At 42.8% G+C, this 27,510-nt stretch overlaps 2 protein-coding genes across 6 annotated transcripts; both read left to right on the forward strand.

The window, feature by feature from the left end:
• Positions 259–4,323, forward strand: LOC8056580 (receptor-like protein 12). 4 transcript variants are annotated; one of them, XM_021456783.1, is made up of 5 exons: positions 259–1,618; positions 3,182–3,264; positions 3,356–3,542; positions 3,636–3,796; positions 3,889–4,323. In XM_021456783.1, exons 1-3 carry the CDS (start codon positions 313–315, stop codon positions 3,389–3,391), a joined length of 1,425 nt encoding a protein of 474 aa, XP_021312458.1. In that variant the 5' UTR covers positions 259–312; the 3' UTR covers positions 3,392–3,542; positions 3,636–3,796; positions 3,889–4,323. The 4 variants fall into 4 exon arrangements, with proteins under 4 accessions (XP_021312458.1, XP_021312456.1, XP_021312457.1 ...); XM_021456781.1 differs by having other exon boundaries at positions 259–3,264; XM_021456782.1 differs by having other exon boundaries at positions 3,182–3,542.
• LOC8075108 (uncharacterized protein At3g06530) lies at positions 7,877–27,447 on the forward strand. Of its 2 annotated transcripts, none has more exons than XM_021456779.1 (39): positions 7,877–8,215; positions 8,632–8,845; positions 8,931–9,026; positions 9,112–9,229; positions 9,321–9,494; positions 9,739–9,909; positions 10,027–10,082; positions 10,180–10,269; positions 10,357–10,505; positions 10,656–10,738; positions 10,821–10,949; positions 11,109–11,183; positions 11,296–11,464; positions 11,941–12,080; positions 12,166–12,273; positions 12,517–12,694; positions 13,018–13,115; positions 13,201–13,350; positions 13,452–13,605; positions 19,817–19,983; positions 20,104–20,185; positions 20,267–20,441; positions 20,529–20,604; positions 20,773–20,943; positions 21,054–21,125; positions 21,198–21,302; positions 22,037–22,126; positions 22,281–22,486; positions 22,558–22,759; positions 22,851–23,030; positions 23,314–23,409; positions 23,500–23,567; positions 23,912–24,251; positions 24,421–24,630; positions 24,753–25,436; positions 25,535–25,935; positions 26,122–26,374; positions 26,579–26,749; positions 26,944–27,447. In XM_021456779.1, exons 1-39 carry the CDS (start codon positions 8,059–8,061, stop codon positions 27,172–27,174), a joined length of 6,489 nt encoding a protein of 2,162 aa, XP_021312454.1. In that variant the 5' UTR covers positions 7,877–8,058; the 3' UTR covers positions 27,175–27,447. The 2 variants fall into 2 exon arrangements, with proteins under 2 accessions (XP_021312454.1, XP_021312453.1); XM_021456778.1 differs by having other exon boundaries at positions 8,059–8,215; positions 19,826–19,983.

The raw sequence follows: 27,510 nt of genomic DNA on the forward strand, positions 1-27,510 counted from the left end.
GCCGGCTGCATCACGGCATCAGGCATCAGGACTTGGTCACGAGTCAGGGCTCAGGCGGCACGAACATGCCCTGAAATTGCCGCTAGTTGTTACTTGCGTGCAAAGGCAGTTTATATTCGTGAACGCGTAGCTGTCCACGTATTATTTTTCTGTTGTTTCTGTAAACGTCACCAGACAAGTGTGTGGCCGTGTAGGTGACTTGCGTGTGCCGTGTGCGTGTCGCTCGATATATATACGAGGCCAGAGAGACCCAGAGCGTGGGCAACGAGCTAGCTAGACGAAGGAGTCCCAAGTTCTCAGCAGTCAGTCAGCATGATGGTCTCCATTACCAGCCACCGCCAGCAGCTCCTGCTGTACCTGCACTTGCTCGTTCACTTGTTCCTTGGGATCCAACAGCTCTCGCACTCCCTCGCCACCTACACCAACCAAACTACCGTGCCACCACCAGCAGCAGCAGCTGTTCCATGCCGGCCGGACCAGTCCGCGACGCTGCTCCGGCTGCGGCGTTCCTTCTCCACCACCACCGACTCCGCATGCACCCTTGCGTCGTGGCGGGCTGGCACGGACTGCTGCCTCTGGGAGGGCGTCTCCTGCACCGCTGCCGATGGCCGCGTCACCACCCTCGACCTCGCCGAATGCTGGCTGCAGAGTGCCGGCCTCCATCCGGCGCTTTTCGACCTCACCTCCCTGAGGTACTTGGATCTCTCCTTCAACAGCTTCAATGAGTCAGAGCTCCCGGCCGTCGGGTTCGAGCGGTTCACCGAGCTCACCTACCTCAACCTCTCCTACACCGACTTTATAGGCAAGATACCGCACGGGATACGACAGCTCAGCAAACTGGTAACCCTGGACTTCACCAATTGGATTTATCTTATCGAAGGTGACAACGACTATTTCCTGCCACTCGGCGAAGGAAGGTGGCCTGTCGTAGAGCCAGACATTGGAGCATTCGTCGCTAACCTTAGCAACCTCAAGGAGCTTTATCTAGGCAATGTCGACTTATTTGACAACGGGGCAGCATGGTGCAGTGCCTTTGCCAATTCCACTCCACAACTTCAGGTTCTCAGCCTACCAAATACCCACATCGATGCTCCAATTTGTGAATCATTGTCCAGCATTCGCTCACTGACCAAGATCAACCTAAACTATAACAAAGTGTATGGCCAAATTCCAGAGTCCTTTGCTGACCTACCTTCCCTCACTTTTCTTAAGCTTGCTTATAATCGCCTCGAAGGACGGTTCCCGATGAGGATCTTCCAGAACAAAAACTTAACATCTATTGATGTTAGTTATAATTCCAAGATATGTGGTTTGCTTCCTAATTTCTCATCACATAGTATTATTAAGGAATTGCTTTTTAGCAACACTAACTTCTCTGGTCCCGTTCCGAGTTCAATAAGTAATCTCATATCCTTGAAGAAATTAGGTATTGCAGCAACTGACTTTCACCAAGAGCAACTTCCCACTTCAATTGGCGAGCTCAAATCATTAACATCATTACAAGTTTCTGGAGCTGGTATAGTAGGAGAAATACCATCTTGGGTTGCAAATTTGACTTATTTGGAAACTTTACAGTTCTCAAACTGTGGGTTATCTGGTCAAGTACCTTCCTTCATAGGTAACCTCAAGAACCTAATTACATTGAAATTGTATGCATGTAATTTTTCAGGTCAAGTTCCACCACATATATTTAATCTTACTCAATTAGGCATCATAAATTTTCATTCCAATAGTTTCATTGGTACCATCCAACTCAGCTCATTCTTCAAAATGCCCAACCTATTCAGATTGAATCTTTCAAACAACAAACTTTCTATAGTAGATGGAGAATACAATTCTTCATGGGCATCCATCCAAAACTTTGATACTCTATGTCTAGCATCCTGTAACATGTCCAAGCTCCCTAATTCCTTGAAGCACATGCATTACGTTGAAGTTCTTGACCTTTCAAACAATCACATCCATGGCCCTGTACCTCAGTGGGCATGGGATAATTGGATCAACTCACTCATCTTGATGAACATATCGCACAACCAATTTAGCAGTGGTATTGGATATGGCCCTACCATTTCTGCTAATATGTTTGTTATCGATATCAGTTATAACCTATTTGAAGGGCCCATACCTATACCAGGACCGCAGAACCAACTATTTGATTGCTCAAACAACCAATTTTCATCCATGCCATTCAATTTTGGTTCTTACTCAAGTAGTATTTCCCTACTCATGGCTCCTAGAAACAAGTTGTCTGGAGAAATTCCACGATCAATCTGTGAAGCAACAAGCCTTATGCTCCTTGATCTCTCCAATAATTATTTGATTGGCTCCATCCCTTCTTGTTTAATGGAGGATATGAGTCGCTTGAATGTATTAAATTTGAAAGGAAATCAACTTCAAGGAAGATTACCAAATAGCCCAAAGCAAGATTGTGCATTTGAGGCATTAGACTTTAGTGATAATCAGATTGAAGGACAATTACCTAGATCTCTAGCTGCTTGCAAAGACTTGGAGGTTTTTGATATCGGGAAGAATCTTATTAATGATACATTTCCATGTTGGATGAGTATGCTTCCTAAACTTCAAGTCCTTGTTCTAAAGTCCAACATGTTCATTGGAGATGTGGGGACATCTATTTTAGAAGATCGAAATAATTGTGAGTTTGGAAAACTTCGAATTATTGACTTGGCTTCAAATAATTTCTCTGGATTATTGCGGAACAAATGGTTTAAATCAATGGGATCCATGATGACTAAAGATGTCAATGAGACATTGGTCATGGAAAATCAATATGATCTACTTGGCCAAACATACCAGTTCACCACTGCCATCACATATAAAGGATCTGATATTAGTTTTTCTAAAATTTTGAGGACCATTGTCATCATTGATGTTTCTAATAATGCATTCTATGGCCCTATTCCTGAGTCAGTTGTGGACCTTCTTCTACTTGGTGGGCTGAATATGTCATGTAATTCCCTCATTGGACCGATACCATCTCAGCTTGGCATGCTACATCAACTTGAGTCACTAGACCTATCTTCAAATGAACTTTCTGGAGAGATCCCATGGGAGTTGGCATCATTAGATTTTCTTTCAATGTTGAATCTATCCTACAACCAGCTGCAGGGAAGAATACCTGAGTCTTCACACTTCTTGACATTCTCCGATCTCTCATTTTTAGGAAACATTGGCCTATGTGGGTTTCAAGTGTCCAAAGCCTGTAACAACATGACACCAGATATGGTTCAACATCAGTCCAAGAAGGTATCAATAGACATTATACTATTCCTTTTTGTTGGATTGGGATTTGGTGTTGGATTCGCAATTGCAATTATCTTGACATGGGGAATCTCAGCGAGCTCATCCTTACCTTTACAATCCACATTGTTGAGGATAATGTTCCATCTCCAATAATATGTCCAACTACTTCACCTAATCAACCATGTCATCTCAAGGAGGATGAAGGTCACCTTCCCATTGTTCAAGAAGAGTCAGCTTCATTGTACAAATTCCTCTTCAGAACATATTTTCTTCAATTAGGGGTATGCACATTTTGGCCCTCATTTTAAATATGAATTATGCTCACCTTGATGTCTCTCTACCTAATTAATATGGAGAATCTGATGTTGTTCCAGGTAATAACCTAGCTTGCCATCCAATGGGGTTTCTAGACTACTGATTGATGTTTGATGATAAGGGTTATGTTCCATCCATTACTATGCTTGAAAAGTGATCAAATCGATAAATCCTCGGCCATATTGGAAGAGGGATTCTAGCGATGACATTTGGATTTAAGGTAAAAAATGTGTTACTTTAAATTCTTGAGTCTGTTCTAGTTCGTACTGATAGTTTTTTTTCATTCTAACAATTATTTGAAATGCTATCCAGAGCATGAACTTTTCCACTTTGGATGCATGGTATGTTTTCAACGGTAATGGTATTGTCTCTGAAGGTGGAATCTCCATGTTTAATGAGTGTGACTAGCTTCCATCATACATTGCTATGTCTGGAGATACTCCATACCATTGTCCATACTTATCATAGCTTTAGTCTTTTTACTTTGTTGTTTATGACAATTTTAGTTGCCAATATGCCCGCCTTTATATAGTGCAAAGGTTGTTCAATAGAGGCTTGTATATGTACCAAACTTTTGTCTAACAAATGTGCCCCCCAATATTGTCTTTGCTGAACATTTAGACACAATTCAAGATTATGATTAGAGGCCATTCATCCCAAGAGTAAATGAGATATATGCATGTGTTTCATTTGGTCTGATGTTGGTTGAGCCCTGCCATATGCTTAAGGAAGGCAAACATTGTGCTACTTATGTGTTTTATTTATGGGCTCAAATGAAACTTATAATAAATTAATTTTTAACTACTTTCTAACATGTGCTCTTATATATGAATGGGACCTAATGAGATGCAAAACGAGTTGAAGGATCATTGGTGAATTTTTCTCTTATGCGCGTGTTAGAGATAGAGTTTGAGTATGACTTGTATTGTATTCTTCTTATGACACAAGTCGTAACTTGGTTATATATAATGAAAGATCGCCCAATCTTAGGGGTGCAAGGTTTTTTTTCCTATTTTCTACATGATAACACGAGCCTAGGCCTCTCTCTGACTCCTCACACTACCCTAACTCTAGTGTCGTTATCTTTCCTTTGCTCATGTGTGCTCCTTCCACACCATATATAGTTCCCATGGTCATGACATCCACTCGCACAAACCCCATTCTCCTATGCGATCCACCTCCACTTTCATCTATTTTTAGATCCAAGAGTAGAAATCCACCAATTATTGTGCTCATCTATGTGCATCCATGCTCCCACACAATGGCGGAGCCAGAAGTTATACATAAGGGAGCCTACCAAAAAGATCAAATATGTAAACAAAATTGGTTAGGTTCCTCGTGATGACCATATAGCTCAATTCATCAACTTGACGTGGATACTCATATTTTATTATATATATTCTAGGATCAAAGACTTTTTTTCCAATGGTAGATGACAACTTAACAAAAAAGTGTCGGGGTGATTTCGTAAACCTCAAGATTTATGTCTCAGTCTTGCTAAGGTGCTTCATAGTGTTATCTAGTTGTATTTTGCATGCCTTTATTATCTAGGGAATATTAATAGGTGTATATAACAAGAACTTTATTATATTCTATCCCTTAGTATAAACAAAAATACTAAATTTATACTTGTAAAAAAAATTCTCGTGATATGTTAGAGGGGGCATGGCCCTTGCCAACCCTCCTTGCCTCCGCCACTGCTCCCACGCACGCTACTATAGATGGCCCAATCCATCCCTATGATATGACACCCCTTCGATACCCTTTGCGCGTGCGTGATTCCTCAGTCTTGGCAGGATGTCTTCCTCATCCTCTACATCCAGTGCTACATCTTAGCTCAATAGCATTTCCATGGCCAGCGAGATTCACCTTGTTCACCAAACCACTTGTGTCCATCACTCTATAATCTAATAAATCACAATGTTGCCAAATGGTTCACTTTTCTTATGTCCATGTGTGCTAATGTTTGACTGTTCAAGCACATCAATGGCACCACAACACCATTGCCAACCAACCCCTTTTGGGAGATGAACAATCACAACGTGCAAAGTTAGCTCTATGGCTTTGTCACCCCCGACATCCATGATCCTACTATGGAGCCGAATGAGAACTACTTATCAGGTTATCATGGATCCTCTATTGTCCTGATCTGTTATGTTAGATGGTATGGCACAGAGCGCTTTGGGTAGGCATAAAGCTCTTACACGATCATGCTTTATGCCGGTAGATTACATGTTTGCTAATTTTAGGGGGTGTTTGGTTGGGAGTGTTAAAATTTATCAGGTATTATTTTTGTTTTATTTGACAATCAGTGTTCAATAATAGACTAATTAGGCTCAAAAGATCCGTCTCCCAAATTATTCTCTAGTTATGTTTTAGTTTCGTAAATAGTCTATATTACTACTTCATACATGTGTCCAAACATTTGATATGATGACTTGATGGGTGAAAAAAAAATCAGCCCCTAACCAAACAGGGCCTTACTCTCTTTCAAGTTTCTGCAGCCTAACCTCACCGTGATAAGCATCTGTGTTCCTGCTAGTTTCACTGCAGTTGATGACATGCCAGAATTTTCTTCCTTTGATGACATTCGGCGACATCGCTGCAATAGGTGCAGTGTAGTCGCGCGCGCGGATGTGAACCATAGTTACTATGGAACTTGTTGCAGAGATTGTAGTGTGTGTTATAATGTGCTTGCTTTGCTAATTGCTCCATATTAGTTGTCAGTTCTGCAAACATGAAAAAAGAAAGAAAGAGAAGAAGTCATTTCTGTTGCCATGAGCCAGCGCCCAGCGGTGCATACGTTTGAGGCCTTGTTTAGTTCCCAAAAAAGTTTGCAAAAATTTTCAGATTTTTCGTCATATCGAATCTTTAGACGTATACATAAAGTATTAAATATAAGCGAAAATAAAAAACTAATTGCACAGTTTGGTCGAATTTGACGAGACGAATCTTTTGAGACTAGTTAGTCATTGGACAATATTTGTCAAATACAAACGAAAGTGCTACAATATCGATTTCCTAAAAATTTTTTGGAACTAAACAAGGCCTGAAACATTGTTCTGCTAATGTATATGACCTTGCTTAGTTCTAAAAAAAATTGCAAATTTTTTCAGAATCCCCATTATATCGAGTCTTGCGGCACATATATGAAGCACTAAATATAGATAAAAGAAACAACTAAAAGAAACAACTTATTACACAGTTTACCTGTAATTTGCGAGACGAATAACTAAACAAGGCCCATGGTTGAATCTAGCTGCAGTTTTGGTCTGTTTCTGTATTGCATCCGATGATAAGGGTCTTTCCATCTTAAAAACTTTTCGTCCCAACACATCAAATGTTTAAACATATATAAGTATTAAATATATTTAAAAAATAACTAATTATATATTCTGTATATATTTTACAGGATCAATATTTTAAATCTAATTAGTCTATAATTAAACACTAATTATTATAGTTATAAATGTGCTATAATAACTAGAAACTTTTCTTTTTTTTGAACTAAACAAGGCTGAAATTGCTTAGGCAGCCAATATGTAGAAATCAGAATTTTGTCCTTGCCTATCCGTTCGAATGGATTTCCCAATAGTGGCCCAGTAGGATCATCATTGTACTAACCTATGAAAACCTGGGACGGGCCGGGGCTTTAGGTTTTAGATGAGTAGATCATGTATAACTATAGATTTATTAAAATTCAACAAGCATAAACGTAAATAAGTCTATAACTAAGTAATACATGATCCAATAAGTATGTACCTTTTACTATAACTCAAGTATAGAATAATTAGCCCACCATATAAATTTTATCATAATTGGACCATAGTAACTGTATTTATAATTAGTCTAATTAATTACAGAAAAGAATAGATCTAAAGCTGCATCAAAAAATTATACTAAAACATACTATATTATACATTCAATGTGTAGATCTACTCATCTTTTAAGTCCAACAAAATTGAGTTTTCTATTTTATGATTTTTATGTGATTTACTGTGTTTTTTTAAAAAAACTCAACGAAAATAAATAAAAATAAAAAGACAAAACTGCTTTTAAAACCAGATCAGAGATGTAATGTGTACAGTTTTAAAAATTGTGAGATATATTTTATCCGATTTTAGATTCTAGGGACGAAAAAATCAGACTTTTTAAAAGTTGAGGGACACTAAAATCAGAACTTTGTCCTTGCCTATCCGTTCGAATGGATCTCCCAATGGTGGCCCAGTAGGATCATCATTACTAAGGAACCTATGAAAACCTGGGCCGGGCCGGGCCGGGGCTTTAGGTGGGCTCTAGGTACGCCTCCTCCCCTGTCACTGCCACAAAGCCCCGAACAATTCCATCGACTCTCTCCCGACCCTGTCACCGCCGCCGCCAGAGTCTCCCGCCGCCGCGCAGGGTTTAGGGTTCAGCAGCGGCGGCACCAGCTTCTCTCCTCAAGAGAGTCGCGGCCACCGCCGAAGAGACGAGCTGTCGGCGATGTCGTCTATCGCATCGCAGCTAAAGGCCATCAAGTCGGCGCTCGGCGCCGCGCCGGAGCCGGCCCGGCGGCCCGTCACTCGGCCGTCTGTGCTCTTCGACGCCAAGGAGGCCGCCGACATCGACCTCCGTGCGATCCTTCCCATCGCGCTCTCTGGTGCGTACCGCTAGCCACCGACCTGATTGGTTCTAGCTTGCTGTTGCTTTGTTTTGTTCTGCTCTTCTAGAGTAGCCAGCATTTCATGAAGGACAGCTTTTGGTGGCATTTTCCGCTAATCCGAGCGTTCTAGAATTTTGTTTGGTTATTATATTTGAGCTCCCATAATACTCCAATCAGCTTTCTCTGAATTCCCTCTGGAGTTTAGCTGCTATTTGCAGGTACACCCCAGCCTATTACAGAGTACACCTAGATGTTTATGCTTTTGCAGTTATTCTTGTGATTTTCTGAGACTTTACTAATAACTCAAATCGAACGAAGTTTTGAAAAGCAAGACCAATTTAGTTTTGCATACGTGGTACTTCAATCAAAAGGCTTCTCTTCCTCTACAGTATCTGAATCAAATTGCTTTTCAGGGTTGGAGCACCTTACCAGCATCGACGAGAGATTTGCAAGATACAGCAACACTCTGTTCAGGGAGACTAGCCTTGAGGTGAACCGCGAACAGCTGACTCCCAAGGAGAACGACAACCTCAACAAGTCCATCTCCACCTACCTTCGCCTTCTAGCTGGCTATTTGCATCTTCCCTCTGCCCTCAAGACCCTTGAATATCTTATCCGCCGATACCTGTATGAACTTAGCTCAGCTACTTTTGACGATGCCTCCTATGAGCTCTACCTTATTGTCTTGTTTCTGGTGGAAACCTTCATGTAGGGTGCATGTATACAATTCAGATGAGTTGCTGCTGAGTGCACTGCCGTACCATGATACACATGCGTTTGTCCGGATCGTGCAGCTGGTCAACTTAGGGTGAGTGTGGCTCTCTGGTCTGGATTGATACTTATTTTCTCCATTTTGTCTTCACTATTAACTTGTGTTAATGACGTGTTTTCAGGAATAGTAAGTGGGCATTTCTTGGTGGCGTCAAGTCCTCAGGTGCGCCACCACCCAGGGGTGTCCTAGTGCAGCAGTGCATCCGTGATAAGGCTGTTCTGGAGACCCTCTGCAGCTATGTAAGGCTGAAACTAATAACCTTTTAACGGTAGGATTCTCATTGTCATGATTTTGGATCTTTTTTGTTGATAATTCATTTTTTACTTCCAGGTTACACCAACAAAGGAATTCAGTCACTCCAGGACGGTCGTCTGCTTTTGCACTGCTGTGATTGTTGAGTGCTTGGGTGCTGTCCCTAAGCTTGACACAGATGTAGTGCAGAGGGTGTTGGGATTTGTGTTTGACTCTCTTAATCCTGCATTGACGCGAGACCAGGAATACAAGGTTACCTCAAATGATTTGTTACTCTTTTTGCCCCTTTTCAATGATTGAATTTTTGACCTTATGTTTTCCTTTTCTTCCTCTTTTAATCTGCAACCCGCAACTGGATAGTGCGTGTACACTATTTCGTATCCCTCTCATGAACCTTTTATTGTGCTATCTGGATTTACTTACAGTTAACGAACTATTGACATCCTGCTTTCTGAGCATAGTTATAACTACAGTTATGTTGGATCTTTATGACCAGGCTGGCGCTCTTATGATTGTTGGAGTACTTGGAACCCGGGCGACTCTAGCGTCTAAACTTGTCCAAAATTTGATTTTCTTTGTTGCAAGGAGTGCACAACATGATGCATCCGAGTCAGTTGACTTGCCATGGCTTCGTGTCTCAGTGATGGCTCTTATAAGTCTTGTTCAGGTTTGGATTCAACTTCTTGTCATACATATCCTTAGGAAGTTCGCTATGTAAATATATTGAACTCAATATAGGTGATGCTGAGCTAGTAGTATTGATAAATGTCTGCTAATTTTACAGTCCCAATCTGTCCATGATTTCCCTAAGAAGCCATTGATGATTTTGAAAGAGATCAGGTTTACCGTTGTTTTCCCAGCATATACATTATATATTTGCTCCTTTTCTTTTTCTCTTTCTGGTGTTGAAGTATTCCTATGGTAAACTTTTTTTCAGGGATTTTTCTGGTATACTTTCTGTGTTATCCAGTGAATACAACATTGAGAGATTCATTAGGCTTTATGTTGAATCATTAATTGACTACAGGTGATTTTTTGCTTATCTGATGCGATTATATTTGCATATTTCTCCCTGGCTTTGTATGAATATTTATAACTCTTAACATGTGAACAGTATTTCCGATGGTTCCTGTCACACACACCTGATTGAGACTATTGAGACTCTGCCGGTGAAGAATTTTATTGAAAGTATCGTGTGCAAGGTTCTTAGAAACTGTATCAAGGTATCTCAGGCCACAGGAAACCCAGATATCAATCACACAGGTAGCTGGAACAGCTGCTTCAATTCCATTTTAAAGTTACCAAATAATTTTCCTTTCTTTTTTGTGCATACATTTTTTTAAGCATATCATGGTTTTCTGTACTGTATGTACTGTGTAGTATTTCATAGATATTGTTTCATCTATTTTCCAGAATTATGGGCCAAGAAAATTTTTAGCGCAATTGAAAGAAAATATCCCCTGGAGCTACGTGATGCTATTCGTAAATTTCTTGAGGTACAAGATGACACACATTCCACTTATGGAACTTGTCTGTTCTTATTGCTGCTGTTTGACCCTTCTTTCTCCCTGTTCTCAGAACTCTGAAATTAATTCATCGGGAGGGGATTCTATGTCTGAGGTTTTTGGCATAGTGTTTGATGAAAGCAAGAACTTGCCAACTGAAATATCCGACTCGAACATTTGGTTCAGTCTGGATCATCCAAAGGTACATATGATATGAAACTTGGTGTAGAATTTTAATCTCCGTGGAAACTCTGGTGAATTTTATCTTAATGCCTCTAGAATGATTTCTTGCCATTCAAATCATATTTTGGATCATGTGTTTTCTAGTCTTTGATGCAGTGCAATTTTATATATGATGCAGGCTGCGGTTCGTCAATCTGCTCTCTCAAAAGTTGCTACATCTGGCATCTTCAATAACAGTACTCTAAATCCACAGGTAACAAAATTTTCTCTCTCGAAATGTTTGCTTTTATATGTTCATTGTTGCATTGAAGCTTTCCTCAGATGATGATCTACTGGCTTATGTTTCTAATTCTGAGTTCGTGCAGAAGTTTATCAATATGCAAGATGCTATATTACGCAGTCTGTATGACGATGATCTAAGTGTTGTCCAAGCTGCTTTATCCATAGAAGGACTAGCTGCTGTGGCCAATCCTGATAGCCTGTTAAAAGCATATGATGGTATGCTCACCAAATGCATTAAAATCATTAACAAAGGTGGGTATTCTTCAATGTCTGCTTGTTTTTTGGCCCAATTGAGTGAGTTTTTTTTTTAATTTATTTCTAGGGAAGAGGTCTGCAGAGTTATTTATATTGCCTTCTACCTTTTTCTATCCATTTACATGAGAGCTAGTGTATAGTGCATTTTAAATATGAAGCACAGGTAAAAACTAATTTATTCATGAAGGCTTTTAAATAATAGAGATCAGCATTGACAGAAAGTGCATCCATTGATGTCTTCTAGCCTGGACCACCAAACCAGATGTTTTATGCCACTTCTTTTGCAGCATATTCGTTGTAGCTAAGGTTCATTAGGTTGTACGTTGGTTTAATATTTCTATGTTTGCCCTTGTTCTGAACCCTTATCTGTGATTTGATCTGAAATATCCTATGGTATGGACGTACGGTGATATACCACATTGGAAAGTATTTTTTTAATCACGGCGATATGAATTTTGTTTATGATTCTCCAGGTGGTTCAAAAGCATCAAAAGCTTCTGATGTTGCTGTTTCTTGCTTGGAAAAGCTGATAATGGAATACCAACCGCATCATTTGGAATATGCCAAGGATATAGCTACATTAGTGTTTCCTCTCCTTATTGTTCACCCAAAGGTTACCTAGTTATGTTCCATTACTCTATCTACCCTTTTGTACTGTCCTGTGGTTATTCTAACTTTCAGTTTGAAATGGAACACAGACCCTTAGAGTGAACTTAAAGGCCTTGGAGCTAGTTAAGAAAATACAGTGGGAGTTCTACACGAGTAGTTCTCTCATATATGATGGGGTCAATTTGGATAAAATGAAGGTGAGGTTTCTTACTGGCCAGACTAATTGTGCCTCTCTCTATGCTGTGTTGATCTTTAGTGTAAGCCTATTACATAATGCCCATATCTTGAACCCTTAGATGACAGGTCCACATATATGGTTAGATATGTGAGGCTGTGTTTTTTGTGATTGAAATGTCTATTTTCTTGATGTTTCGTTCTATATGATCATATCTTGTTCTGTTTATTTGTATGTAATTCTTCTACCCATTATGCTGTTACAGAACATGAGTGCAGACTCCATTGCTTCTATTAACATGAAGAACATCAAAGCTTTTGCTGAAACTTTCCTTGCTGACCCAAATAAGCATGTGAAGTGGTTGGCTAACTCTGGAAGTGGAAGTAGATTTTCTAAAACTTTGTTTCTACTCATAGTATTGCAAGCAATTGTTTCCACAGAAGGTATGCCCATCTTTGCTGTTCACTTTGCTATACCATTCTGGTATAACTTTTGATGGTTGCAATAACAATTCTGTTCTAATTATTATCTATTATTATGTGCTAGTGAGAATGCTGTATTTACTCCTTGAAATCCTTAACAATTGTCAATTCTTTCTCTTGTTATAACACCTGTCATCTAGTAGTTCTTACCTTCCTTGTGCTTGTATTCTAAAAAAACATCTCTTTAATGATATATAAATGCTATAACAGATTCCTGAGATCCTGATATGTTGCCTTCTGTGCTAAGACAACCGTATAGGCTGACTTTACTTGTTCCTTTTCAGTTTTGGACAAGCAGGTGAATCTTTGTCATGCTTGTTTACCATTCCTGAAGGATGAATGGCATAACATACAGCCCAAAGATAGTGGTGTTGGTGATGAGGTATTTATTCTTTACTTTACCATTCAATGTTGAATGATATGCCAAATTGTAAGGCCTTAAACTTTACTTTTTGTTTGCTTTGCAGATCAGCATTGACAACCTTGAGATGTGCAGTTTAGAATTGGTGAAGCATTTTTTCAACAGAGACACAGATGCATTGAATGTTAGAATCCTTGTTTGTATATTTTGGGGTATCCTAAGGGTGCAGTCCTCCTGTTTTAAGCAGAATCCTGTGGTATGTATTTGTCAAACAATAGCAGCTTCACCTATTGTTCTCATTTACCTTCCGAGAATATGTCATGATGTTTGCTATATTTCTGTTATATATATATCCAGGTTGGTGGTGGTGGAAACACAATACTGGATGATTTGTTTCTCTTCTTCATTGTATCACCTTCCAAACATATCTTCCAGAAGCACCTGCAGTATCTTGTTGTTAATTGCATTGGAGCACCTTTTCAATTTATTTCGAAGTACTTTCTGGATGAAGGTTTGCTACATTGTTCTCCCCCTTAAGCAAAGCTAACAACTCTACCAGACTAAGCATGTGGTAGATGAGTATTTTCATTCTTAGTGTTGTGCTTTTGTCTAAACATGATATTTTATACTTTGACTTTGTTTTTAGGGGCATAGTTTTCTATTCTTTTGCAGTCAACCAACCTATAATATGTTCTTAATAATTGTTCTATCAGGATGTGATTTCTCCTTTTTGGGCAATTATTAGTGACACCAATGGTTTCCAGTGTTCCACATCCCAACAGCAAATAGTGTGTGTTTAAGTTTTTCAAAAGATGACAATATTGCAATTATTGTATGGATTGTCAGTATCCTTAATGAACTAGACTCGGTTAACCCATAACCAGTTGAGGGATATCTTTTTCACACTATTCCTGTTTTGATGCTTCTATTTCCTAGATGATCTAGTGTTTCCAAAAATGATCATATGGCACCCAGTGTATAAAGGTAGCCTCACTAATCAATCAATAATATTTAGAAAGGGCTTTGCTCACCAATCCGGCATCAATCAGAACCTCAAGTTACAAGGGAGAACCCTGGCAACCTGAGGCTGATCAGGCCTTATCTTGCCCTCACTATTTCGTCTGCATACCACATGTCCACATTGCATGTACTGGTTCTTTTTGGTTTTATTTACTAGTAAAAATTAAGGATTGAACTTCTGCAAGTGCACACTGTTAGCACCTGCACACAGGCACCAGGTAAGCAGACCCTGCTCACCTTCCCTCTTCCTCTCCCCTGACCCAAGGTAGAAGATGAGCCGAGCTCAGGCACACACACACACACACGGTTTCAGTCTTGGCTGAAAACTGAACCCAGGAAATATGTGGCACTTGAACTGCCTTTGCTTCATTGCATACATGGTGTATATATACAAGCCTTGTACCAACTATAAGGTACACAAGGCATGGCTGGGTACAGCCCCAACTACTCCTAGTACACTGCATACATCATCCTCCTACTAAGCATGGCTGATGTATGGTTCTACCAACTACTGTACTAGAGTGGCCTATTGCCATACTCCTATGTGACCAAGAGCTGACCTATTGCCTGCCTATGATCATTAACAAAAACAGAAAGGTTTAGCTGCAGATTATGTCTTGCAGTTCTTCCCCTAATCCTGCTGCTAAGCCTTGACCTCATCCATGCCAATCATCTTCCTCAGCTCAACAAACCTGAGGCGTCCGAGGGACTTGGTGAGAATGTCAGCGAGTTGCCTGCCGGTGTCGACAAACTCGATGGTGATCTGTCCTCCATCAACGCAATCCCTGAGGAAATGGAACTTCACGTCGATGTGTTTGCTCAGGTCATGGAGCACCGGGTTCTTGGCAAGAGCAATGGCCGGCTGATTGTCCACCATCAAAGCCGGCGGCTGAGACTCCTTCCCAGTGAGCTCCTTCAGCAGCCGCCGCAACCAGACCGCCTGACATGCCGCCGTAGCAGCAGCCACATACTCTGCCTCGCAGGTTGACAGTGCCACTGTCTTCTGCTTCAGTGATTGCCAGGCCACCGGCGCTGCTCCGAGGAAGACGAACACCCCGGAGGTGCTTTTCCGCCCATCCACATCACCCGCCATGTCTGCATCACTGAACACGGTGAGCCCTGGCTCGCCGCCCTTTGCCCTGGGCGGCGCTTCGCTGAACACCTTCAGCCGAAGATCGCCGTGCTTGGGGAAGACGACACCGAGGTCCAAAGACCCCTGGATGTACCGCAGCAGTCGCTTGACCGCCGCCCAGTGGTCCTCCCTTGGATCCTCCATGAATCTGCTCACATACCCGACCGCGAACGCGATGTCCGGACGGGTGTGAGTGAGCCAGCGCAGCCCTCCAACGATGCTTCGGTATCGTGTGGCATCAACCTTCTTCGCCACACTTTGTTTGGAGAGCTTGATCCGCTCCTCCATCGGTGTTGCTGCAGCCCTGCAGTCGCCCATTCCAGCCCGCTCCAGCAGCTTCAGCGCGTAGGCGCGCTGCCCCAGCCTGACCGTGTCCTTCCCCTGCTTCACCTCGATGCCGAGGTAGTACGAGAGCGCGCCCAGATCGCTCATCTTGAATCGGGCCGCCATCTCCGCTTTGAATTTGGCGATGTCTTCCTCCCACGCGCCAGTGACGATCAGATCGTCCACATACACACCGACGATGAGCTCCTCCTTCCCCCGTTGTCGTGTGTACAGGGCATGCTCCGTGGCGCACCGTGCGAAGCCAAGCTCCGCCATGGTGGCATCGAGTTTGGCATTCCATGCCCGCGGGGCCTGCCGCAGGCCATACAGCGCCTTCCGCAGCCGAAGCACCTTGCGCTCTTCCCCCTTCACCTGAAAGCCTGGCGCCTGCTTGACGTAAACCTCTTCCGCCAGCTCGCCGTTCAGGAAGGCCGACTTGACGTCGAGGTGATGGATGCCCCAATCCTTGGCTGCTGCGAGTGCCAGCAGCAATCTCACCGACTCCATGCGCGCCACCGGCGCGAACACCTCCTCGAAGTCGATGCCTTCGCGCTGCACAAAGCCACGGGCCACCAGCCGCGCCTTGTGCTTGACGATCGCGCCGTATTCGTCCTTCTTGACCTTGTACACCCACTTGAGGCCAATCGGCCGGCATCCCGCCGGCGGATCAACCAGCTCCCAGGTGTGGTTGTCTTCGATGGACCGCAGCTCCTCCAGCATGGCACGCCGCCAATTTGCGTCGCGTTCCGCCACGGCAAAGGATGTGGGTTCTTCTGCGCTCATCAGCAGAAGCTCAGGGTCGTCGTCGAGCAGCCGTGCTGCTACCCCAGGCACCTCTGCTTCCCCGATGATGCCCTCGATTCGGCGAAAACGGACCTCCTCGCCGTCGTGGTAAGCATCCACGAACTCGGTGTAGTCACTTGGTGGTGTGGCGAATTCGACGTCTCCGGCCGCTGGCGTTGCCAGCCCCGGCGAGGCAGGGGATCCCACCCCAGCCGCCGGGGAGTGGACTGGCGTTCCAGCTGTCGCTGGACTTGGTGGCTCCTCCACCTCTGGAGCTGCAGTGGCACCGGCTTCCCCGGTTGCTGGCCCTCCTGACCCTTCTTCCCTGCCGTGGATCGTCATTTGTTCCACGACAAAAGTGTCGCCAAGCCCACCACCTCCCTGCTCCTCCGCCTGGTCCCATTTCCACGCCGCCGCCTCGTCGAACACCACATCTCGTGACACCAGCACCTTTCCGCCGACCGGATCGTAGAGCCGATAGGCCTTTGATCCCTCCTTGTAGCCGAGGAACACCGCCTTGGTGCTCCTGTCTTCCAGCTTTGTGAGGCCCGGCTTGGTGGTCTTCACATGGCCGACACAACCAAACGTGCGTAGGAACGCGACGTTCGGCTTGCGTCCGTGCCAAGCCTCGAATGGAGTCTGCCCCTTCAACGCCTTGGTGGGGCAACGGTTCAGGATGAACACTGCTGTGCTCACGGCTTCTCCCCAGAACTCAGCCGGCATGTCCTTCGCCTTCAGCATAGACTGCGCCATGCCGATGATGGTCTGGTTCCGGCGCTCTACCACACCGTTCTGCTGCGGTGAGTAGGGGGCTGTGAGATGACGCCCTACTCCTTCCTCGGCGCAGTACGTGGTGAATTCAGCCGCCGTGAACTCACCGCCGCGGTCAGTCCGAAGCACCTTCAGCTTCTTCCCGGACTCCATCTCCGTGCGCGCCTTGAAGTGCTTGATCGCCTCCGCCGCGTCGCTCTTGCTCGTCAGGAGCTGCAGCCACATGTACCGGCTGCAGTCATCCACGAGCAAGAGGAAGTACCTCCTCCCGCCGTGCGTCGCCGGCGTGATCGGCCCGCAAAGGTCCCCATGGACCAGCTCAAGCGGATCCGCCGCGCGGTACCTGGCGGTCTTCGGGAATGGCCGCCTCCTCTGCTTCCCTGCCAGGCAACTGTCGCACAGCTCGCTGACATGCTGGATCGCCGGCAGCCCTGTCACCATCTTCCCAAGACGGCCCAGCGCGTCGAAACTGAGGTGGCCGAACCGGCCATGCCACAGCCAGGGCTCCTCCTTGCACGACGCCGCCAAACATACGGGCTGCTCTACCTTCAAATCTAGAAGATAGAGTCGGTTACGGGAGCGCGATACCTTGGCGAGAAGACGCCGCTCCCTGTCCCTGATCCGCAACACCCCGTCGCGAATCAGGACCTCGCTGCCGCGTTCGTCCAACTGTCCCAGGCTGACGATGCTGGTGCGCAGCTGAGGGATGAAGTAGACATCCGTCAAGGCACGGTGCTCGCCGTTCCGGCACCGGAAGAGGACGGTGCCGCGGCCGCGAATCTGCACCTTTGAGCCATCCCCGAACTTCACGCTTCCGGTGGCTGACTCGTCGAGGTTAGAGAAGGCGGTGCGGCTCCCTGTCATGTGGTTGCTCGCACCTGAGTCGAGGTACCACCTCTACTCCAGCTCTTCACCGTCCGCTCCAAGGAGGACGCGCGCGCGAGACTCGTCAAGCTCGACGGCCTGCGGCGCAGTCCCCTGCTCCGCCTCCGCCTCCCCTGCTTCGCCTTCCTGCAGCGCGCAATACTCCCCCATCAACAGAGCGCACTCGTCGTCGCTGTCGTCCCGAGCTAGGTGGGCCTCTTCCTTCTTCTCCGGCTTCTTCTCCGGGCATTCTCGTGCCCAGTGCCCCACCTTCCCGCAACGCCTGCAGGCGTTGGGGTCGGTGTTCTTCTTCTTCTTCTTCTTGTCCGCCGGCGGCTTCCCGCGCCCCTTGGCGCCATCACCGCCGCGGCTGGAGGAGCCTTCCCCGGTCTGGCGCTTGTCCTTCATGCGCGCGGTCCACTCCTCTTCCGTCAGGAGTAGCTTGGCCTTCTCCTTCTCCGGTGCCGGCGTGATGCGGCTCTCTGCAACTCGCAGCCGCCCAGCCACGTCCTCCAGAGACAATGTGGAGATGTCCAACATCGTCTCGATGGACATGGCAAGCTGCGAATACTTGGCCGGGACGGTGCACAGCAGCTTGGTGACGAGGTCCTCGTCGTCCACCTTCTTCCCGTAGGTGGCCAGTTGCGTGGCCAGAGATTGAAGACGGAGAGTGTACTCCTCCACCGACTCTCCGGGCTTGAACTTGATGTCGTTGAGCTCCCTGCGGAGCTGCTGGATCCTGGCCCGCTTGGCTCGGTCCGAGCCGACACGCAGCGACTCCAGCATCTCCCAGGCCTGCTTCGCGGTGTCCTTGGCGCCCAGCGCCTCGTGGTACTCCGCCGGCGTCGAGGCCATGAGCGCCTCCATGACTCCCACCTGGGCGTCCTCGGTGCGATCATCTTCCTCAATCGCCCGCCACCACTTCCGCGCGCGCAGCTTCCACTTCATCTGTGTCGCCCACTCACCGTAGTTGGTGCGGGTGAGCATGGGCCAGGAGCTGCTGCCGCCGAACTCCTTCACCACGCGCACCTCCACCTGCGGTGGCGCCGGCTGGAGCTGACGCTCTGAGCCCTCCCCTCCACCGTTCCGAGCCGCACCGTCCGCCATCGCCGGTCGATGGACCTAGCACACGGCTTGTACGGCTCCGATACCAATTGTTAGCACCTGCACACAGGCACCAGGTAAGCAGACCCTGCTCACCTTCCCTCTTCCTCTCCCCTGACCCAAGGTAGAAGATGAGCCGAGCTCAGGCACACACACACACACACGGTTTCAGTCTTGGCTGAAAACTGAACCCAGGAAATATGTGGCACAACATTACTTAACATGTAGTATGGCCACAATTTTTTCCCTCTTTGTTTGTTTTTTTAAAGGTGCTTGCAATGTAGACATGGGCTCAAGGGACACCAGAATCATTCTATTCCTCCTGTTAAATTCCTGTGCTTTTGCAAAGTTTTTTTTTATATTATATATACATAATATCATATTACCCAGCATCCAGCGTGTTAAGCTGTCACTTTCTAAACTTGGTATGCCCTTAGATGCTCCATGACCTGTGGCACTCAGTCATGCTTCATGGGAGCTCACATTGCACATCTTTTACAGCGCTTGACCTACACAGCACCCTTTTCTCTGCCTTGATGACTGGCTAAGTTCCATAGCTGCAAGTGTTACACCTCCATAGCCATGCGTTGCCTTTCATTGTTGTAACCAAGTTCATTGATGGCTGATTGCTCTTCTAATATTTTAATGTAACTCTTTATTCCTTAAGCAACTTGTCCATCCCTTTATATTCATCTTTTGTAAATTATTGATGACAATCCTGAAGTTTATGTAGATTTATCAGAAAGAGTCCAAGTGGAGAGTCTTCTTGTGCTTGCATCCATTTGTTCTAAGTGCGCTTCCTCTGAAAGTAATAGCTTGGATGAAAGCATCTGTATGCAGCTTCTACTAGGCTTTCCTTCCATTATTCTCCCACTTGCTCATGATAACAAGGTATGCATGTTGCCCCCAATACTTTTTGTGTCTGGTAATCTGTGAGCTAGCTCCTTTTGTTGTCCTGCTTACAGCTTTCTATCTAGATATTGAGCATGTTTATTGTATTTTATGTTGTAGGATATAAGGTCATCTGCGATTAAGTGTATTGAGGGGTTATCTTTGGTGTGGCAGCGCTTGAGCACTTCCATACCGAAAAATGGTCTGTTAGCCTTATCTTTATATTTATTTCCAAGTGGACCAATTCGATGTCGATCTTCATTATCTGATCTAATATATACAGGAAACAACATCAAATTACCTCAATGCTTGTCATCTCCAACTTTTGGTAGTTTCCTTGACTTGTTGGTTAACCAAAAGACCATGATCTCCTCGGACGCAAAATTTCTTCCTGCATATATTTCATCTATGCTGAGCCCATGTAATGATATGCTGGTTCCCGAGAACCTCCATGAAAGGTTGTCCTAGTTTAATTCTTCTACAGATACACTTCTCTTGTGTACTCATTATTAATTGGGGTGTAACACTCTTGTTTCTATTATCAGATTTGACGAACATACAAAGGATACTATTCTTACTTTCATCTTGCGCTCTGCTTTGAAGCTCCCTCCTTACGGAAAGGTTGGTTGATCTGCAATCTCGAGTCAAATCACTAAGTCAGTCTAGCCTACCAACACACTCCCACACACTGTAATTCGTTGACTTAACCCCGATCACCACCACAGAAGCAAATGCATATGCGTGGGCACCTATTTTTGATGGTGGTTGATATTTTGAAACATGTTGCAGTTTATGGTTCTGTCAGTCCTGAAAGGAGTAGGAAGCATCTTATTTCATGCAGAAGATGTGAAGTCTCTGTTCTTTGATCTTCTGGACTGTCGTGATCAGTATCAGAATCAACATAATTGCAAGCAGATCCTATCCACCCATGAAATGCATACCTTATGCTTGCTTTTGGAGGTAAACACATCATCATGATTTGTATATATGTCCATGGATGGTATTATATTTGTCAAGTAGAATAGCCATTATGCATATTTACTGCCGGTCTGCCGCTGTGTATTTTGTAGGTTTTGATCACAATGCCAGATCATGCAAATATTGGTTTTAACATGTTCGAACCTCTGATGAAAGCTTTAAAGGTGAACTAAACCTTCTGTTAAGTACGGATATCAAATTATCTTCTGGACTCAACTAACTGTATAGAACTTTAGGTTGATGCTCCGTCTGCAGGTGATCCTGTTGTTGTGATGCCATGTCTTACTGTCCTGCAGAATCTTCAACCAGGGTTCTTTGATAATTTAAAGACCGATACTAAGGTTCTTTTTTTTTTGCCTTATGTCATCCCACATTACATTTTCTTTATTCTAGAACTGCTTGTTTGGTGTCATTTCAATTATCTGCACATCTTAATAGGAAAAAACTTGGAGTCTTTTTTTTACTGTCTAGGAATTTTTCTTGTATATGCAACTAAATTGTTCTGCATACAGCAATTTGCCATTGGATAATTTACTGAATAAAAGCAGCATATAATATATTTTTGGCATTGCTAAAGGTTATGTTTGTAGCAAGTGATATTGCTTGTCTTGCGTATCCATTTATGTTAACCCAATAAAAAAATTGTTGGATGTGCAATTGTGCATCCTGTCTTAGTATATCACAATGTCATTTTTATATGACTGATGTATCATGAGCCTATGGAATTTGAGTGCAATTGTGCTAATTGGTATGGGAAATTGTCACATTTCCTGAATTTCTTTCGAATTTGCCACCATTTCTAGTTTTTTTTAGTTCTATACTGTATAACTAGCTAGGTCTCACTTCTTTGTCACATGTTTGGTTCTGATATTATTTATACTTTTGGACATAATTTGATCTTAAATGTTATAATTTCTTACATGTATGTGATGATAAATGAGTTTACTTTGGCATATGTTTGTACCTGTTGAGATTACCATTTCTGCCTGATATATGATTTTTTTGTTTGGAAATTAGTAGATCAGGTAAACATGAACCTTTTAACTATGCTTATTTAGGTAACATGTTTTTGCAGGAAAAAGTTGTTGGACGCCTTATTTCCTTGGTTCGAACTGAGAGTTTGGAAGTTCGAAATGCTGCACGGGATGCTTTACTGCGTATTAATGTTTGTATCTATACCCTTTTCTTTATTTTTACATTTTCCCAAAGACCAATACATCTGTTCTGTTGCTTAACTGTTTCTTTTGTGTCCTGGAATTTATTATCCCTGTATTTGATGTTAACTGTTAATAGCATTTTTATATTTTTGCTTGTGGCAGGTTCATTCTTCCACTTTGGTCAAGTTTATTGAATTAATTTTAGCACTTGATGGCGCAAGAGGACATTCAAAAAGGATAAAGAGAAATGAAGATCGGAATCTTGACATGTTTTGCAGTTTTGAGGAGATATTTGGAGAAAACTCTGTAGCTTCTATTCTTGTTTCTCTTCTAGATATCTTGTTTCTTAAGAAAGATGTGAAGCAAAGGTCTGGAACTACATAACTATTTTTGTGTAGTACCCTATGTTGCCTATGGCTGACATGTAACCCTCATGCAGGTCGTGTTTATTGCAACCTCTTTTCCAGATTCTATCGAAGCTCCTTTCTGATCAATGGGTCTCAGTAATTGTTAGTCAGTATAACAACCAACAAGATACCTCATCTGAAATCCCTGATTTATCCAGTTTTGTAAAAGATGTTCAACACTTGATACTGCTGGCCCTCAAAGATATTACAGATACACTACAATCGGGTCACAATGTACTTGCTTTTGTTATTTTCATTTGATCACTCCAGTTCTTTTGAGGTTCCTTTATTTGTTTGGATTTATGGATTACATATCTTCCTGCAGGATGCAATGTTCAGCAGCTCCAATGTAGGTCTTCTTATTGATTGTGTACGGTCCATCAGCGATGTAGGAACTCGGAATCATTGCTTTTCCTTGATAGCTTCTTTGGGAAAGGCTTGCCCACAACTGGTCTCAGAAAGTATTGTTGATTTGTTTGTCGCTATTGGGGATGCTATTAAACAGGTCTGTTTAAATTTTCTGGGGGCCGTGATCTTTCTGCAGTCCATTATTGACAGACCTTCATTTCAGAATGGAGTTTCTTTTTTAATTCTTTCTTATTCTAGGAGACTTCTTTCTGTGTTTTGATTTATACTACCACAATCATAATATTTGCCTATGTTTATTTTGATTTTGAAATAGATCCACTTTTAATGTATTTTCTCATTTGTTTGTGAAAGTAATGCTACACAGATCCTTTTGGTTTCCTAGTAACACATTTTTTTCCCCTTCCCTCTGATATTTGCAGGATGACAGCCACTCACAACGTGTTTTGGAGGATTTATTATCTGTCTTAGTCCCATGTTGGTTGTCAAGGACCACAAGTATAGAAAAACTTCTTCAGGTTCTCTATAGTTGTCCTTGAAGTTCCTTCCTGTTCTTCATTTTCTTGAACAGCAATGCATTAAAAGGTTGTGCGCCGTTGCTGTTGCAGATATTCATTAAAGCTTTAGCAGATGTGCCTGAACATAGGCGATTGACGCTCATGGTTTACCTCTTAAGGTCGTTTTATATCCTAAGTTCATTAATATTCTCTTGTTTCTTGCTCACTCTGTCCCAAAAAGAATTGCATTTTAGTTTTATCCTAAGTTAAACTATCTTAGGTTTGACTAAGTTTATAGAAAGAATAACAATATTTGTATACCTAAATAAGTGTCATTAGATTCATCATGAAATGTAGTTTCATGATGTACTTATTTGGTGTCGTAAATGTTAATAATCTTCTATATAGATTTGATCAAACATAAAATAGTTTTGCATAAGACAAACTGACAAAGCTTAAGTGGTTCTTTTTGGGACGGAGGTAGCATATAGCTAACTAGCTAAATTTATTATACTATTTTCAGGACCTTGGGGAAGGAAAATAGTTTGAGTACTGTGATCATGCATCTATTACACTCATTGGTTGAGCGGATTTCACACTCTTTTTCTGAACATTATGGGAGTGATTGTAGATTGGCTATGTCACAGGAGTGGGAGTATGGATTGGCAGTCAATGTGACCGACCAATTTTCCTATAAATTATGGTTTCCTTGTTTGAGTAAGCTACTAAAAGACATCAGGGTTCATGAGAAGCAAGATCTACATCTTATGCTACATTTGGCAATGAGGCTTATTTTATTTAAGTTGCAAGATACAGAATTGATTTTTGAACTTGATTCTGAGGAAGCTGCTAATTTTATCCAGGTAGCTCATTTGGTTGAACTATTGCTCTATTAGTATTTTTCTCTATGCTATGTTCTATTTTGCTCCGAGTCTAATTAGTATTTTTTTACTCATTCATTTACTGGCAAGTTAATAGTGAACTCCAGAAATTGTTTAGTCTTTATTTTATGTTTTCTTTTGACTCTTGTAGGGTTCTCTTGGGGCACTTATGGAGGAAGTTGTCTTGTGTGGTGTGTATGCCAGAGATAAAAAAAGAGACGTTTCTAGTGACATTACTAAAGAAGTCAGAGATTTTGCGAATACAATACTCAAAACTATTACAGGGTGGATGAGTGTTTCAACATATTTGACAGGAATTACTCGGCTGTTGGATCATTCAGATAGTCATGTGAAAAGAAAGGTACTTGTTGGTTAGCAGAATTTTTTTTATTCTATTGGTTATGTTGTAATTTTCACTAATTGATTTCCTTGGAAGCTACCTTTTTCCCCATGTGATCTCAATTGATTTGTACTTCTCTACAGACACTTGGGATGTTGTCTGAAATGGCCAGAGGAAACAGTTTGGTCCAGAAGAATCAAAGGAAAGCACGGAAACTGAAGCATATATCTGGCACTACTGCTATCAAAGTAGACAAGAGCTCTGGTCCTTATTTCAGCAAATTGTGCTTAAAGATTCTGGAGTTGATTGACAAAGATGGTGATTCAGACACTTCAGTGAAAATTGCTGCTATTTCTTCGCTTGAAACACTAGCAAAAGAATATCCCTCTGACAATCCTGTTTATAGCAACTGCCTTGCAACAATCATTGATCAAATTGGCTCTGATGAGGCAGCTGTGTCTTCTGCGTTAATTCATACTGTGGGCTCTCTGATAAATGTGGTTGGATCAAAAGCATTACCACAACTCCCATTAATAATGAAAAATATAATGCTAATATCACATCAAATTTCATGTTGCCCTAGTGGAAATTATGCTCATGGTTCCACTAGAACTGCCGCTGAACTTTCTAACCAAGACATAGCTGTGCTGCTATCTGCACTGACAACAATTGAGGTGATTGTGGAAAAGCTGGGTGAATTTGTTAATCCATATTTGAAGGAAATACTTGATCTGGTAGTACTGCATCCTGAATGTAGCACTCAAATGCTTCCCAAATTAGATGCAAAAGCAGCACATGTTCGAGACCTACTGACTGTAAAAGTTCCAGTATGTTCCATCGAAATTTATTCAGTTCTTTTCTTTTGTCATATGATGAAACATATGTGCCTATTTTTCCTTGGATCTCATCAAGTTATTGGCTGCAGGTCCGGCTTATCCTCTCACCTTTACTGAATCTGTACTCCCTTGCTGCAAATTGTGGAGATGCAAGTCTTTCTTTGGCATTCAATATGCTTGCTAGTCTAGTTGGTACAATGGACCGGCTGGCTGTGGGAACTTACCATTCAAAAATATATGAACATTGTTTAGCAGCTCTTGATCTCCGCCACCAACACCCTGACTCTTTGAAGAATATAAATATGGTGGAACAAAGTATTATTAATGCCATAATCTCTCTCACCATGAAGCTTACAGAGGGCACTTTTAGGCCACTTTTTCTTCACACTTTGGAATGGGCTGAGTCTGAAGTTGAGTCCTCATCAAAGAAAAGTTTGGACCGTGCAATTGTTTTCTACAAATTGGTTAACAACCTTGCTGAAAAACACAGGTACCTTTATAACTGCATCAAATACTGTATCCTAAGTTGATTTCACCTTTCTTTAACTCAGTATCGACGCTATTGGTCTGTTGTATTAAGCTCATCATTATTAACAACCCCAACTAAAGCATGCTTTTGTCAACTACCAGCTTCCATATATTTTCTGTCCCTTGATTATTTAATTTGTCTGTTAAGGTCCCTGTTCACACCTTACTTCAAATATCTTCTTGAGGGATCTATACAGTATCTCTCTGAAGATGATGCTTTGGCTGGTTCAAAGCAAAAGAAGAAGAAGAAGAAGACCAAACTTGAAGATGTTCAAGTTGAACAGAAGGATAAATTATTGGGGTTAAAACTGTGGGATTTAAGAGCTCTAGTTTTGAAATCCTTACACAAATGTTTCCTCTATGATAATGACCAGAAGATCCTTGATTCCTCTAATTTTCAGGTTAGTTGGTTCATAGTACAAGTGTTTCCTATTTTGTTGTTGTCATGCTTTTGTAAGCCACAGAAAAAAAAAGTGCATGACAGTGACCTCTCATGTTCTGCTATCATCATTCTTTTTTCCTATGATATTAACACCATCTGCCTTCAACCCATGCAGTTTTCCCAGTGATATGTCTGCATTTTAATATATTTTTGGTGTTTGCAGGTTCTTCTGAAACCTATTGTCTCCCAGTTTGTTGTGGAACCACCAGAATCTATTGAATCAGTTCCTGATGCTCCATCAATTGAAGAAGTAGATGACACTATTATTTTGTGCTTGGGCCAAATGGCAGTCACTGCACGGTCAGATGTTCTTTGGAAGCCTCTTAACCATGAGGTGGGTATCTCTTTTATGGTTTTCAGTTTTTTAGCCTAATAATTTAGTGATATATACCTGCATTGAAGTAATTTCGTAGCTCACAGGATTTAGGTTACCCAAATATAAAGAAATAGTAAAGACAACTATGAACAAGAGTGTACAAGATTTATCGTTCACTTCCTCAGTCTTACAACTTTCTCATAAAATTGCAGGTTCTGATGCAGACCAGAAGTGATAAAGTTCGCCCCAAAATGCTGGGCCTGAAGGTTATCAGGTACATGGTCCAACATCTGAAGGAGGAGTATGTCGTTCTCTTACCAGAGACCATCCCGTTCCTCGGCGAATTGCTCGAGGATGTGGAGCTTCCTGTCAAGACACTGTCGCAGGAGATCTTGAAAGAGATGGAAACTCTCAGCGGTGAAAGCCTCAGGCAATACCTGTGACTCTGTGAGAGAAGCCTGGTTACTCATCGGGATCAGCATGAGAGAAGCTACTGCGATATGATGTTTTATTGAGAATTTTGATAGAACAAAAGTGTAATATATGGAGGATTAGCTAAAAGTTGTCGGGTAGGTGGACCCCAATAAGATACTGTAGATCCACCCCTGCTTGAGAGGAGGATTTATGGCCTTGTTTGGTTCATGCCGGTAAACTTTAGCACATATCATATCGAATATTTAGACACATGAAATATTAAATATAGACTATTTACGAAACTAAAAACACAACTAGAGAATAATTTACGAAACGAATCTTTTGAACCTAATTAGTCCACAATT

This window comes from Sorghum bicolor, chromosome 3 (genome assembly GCF_000003195.3).
Source record: "Sorghum bicolor cultivar BTx623 chromosome 3, Sorghum_bicolor_NCBIv3, whole genome shotgun sequence".
Taxonomy (NCBI): domain Eukaryota; kingdom Viridiplantae; phylum Streptophyta; class Magnoliopsida; order Poales; family Poaceae; genus Sorghum; species Sorghum bicolor.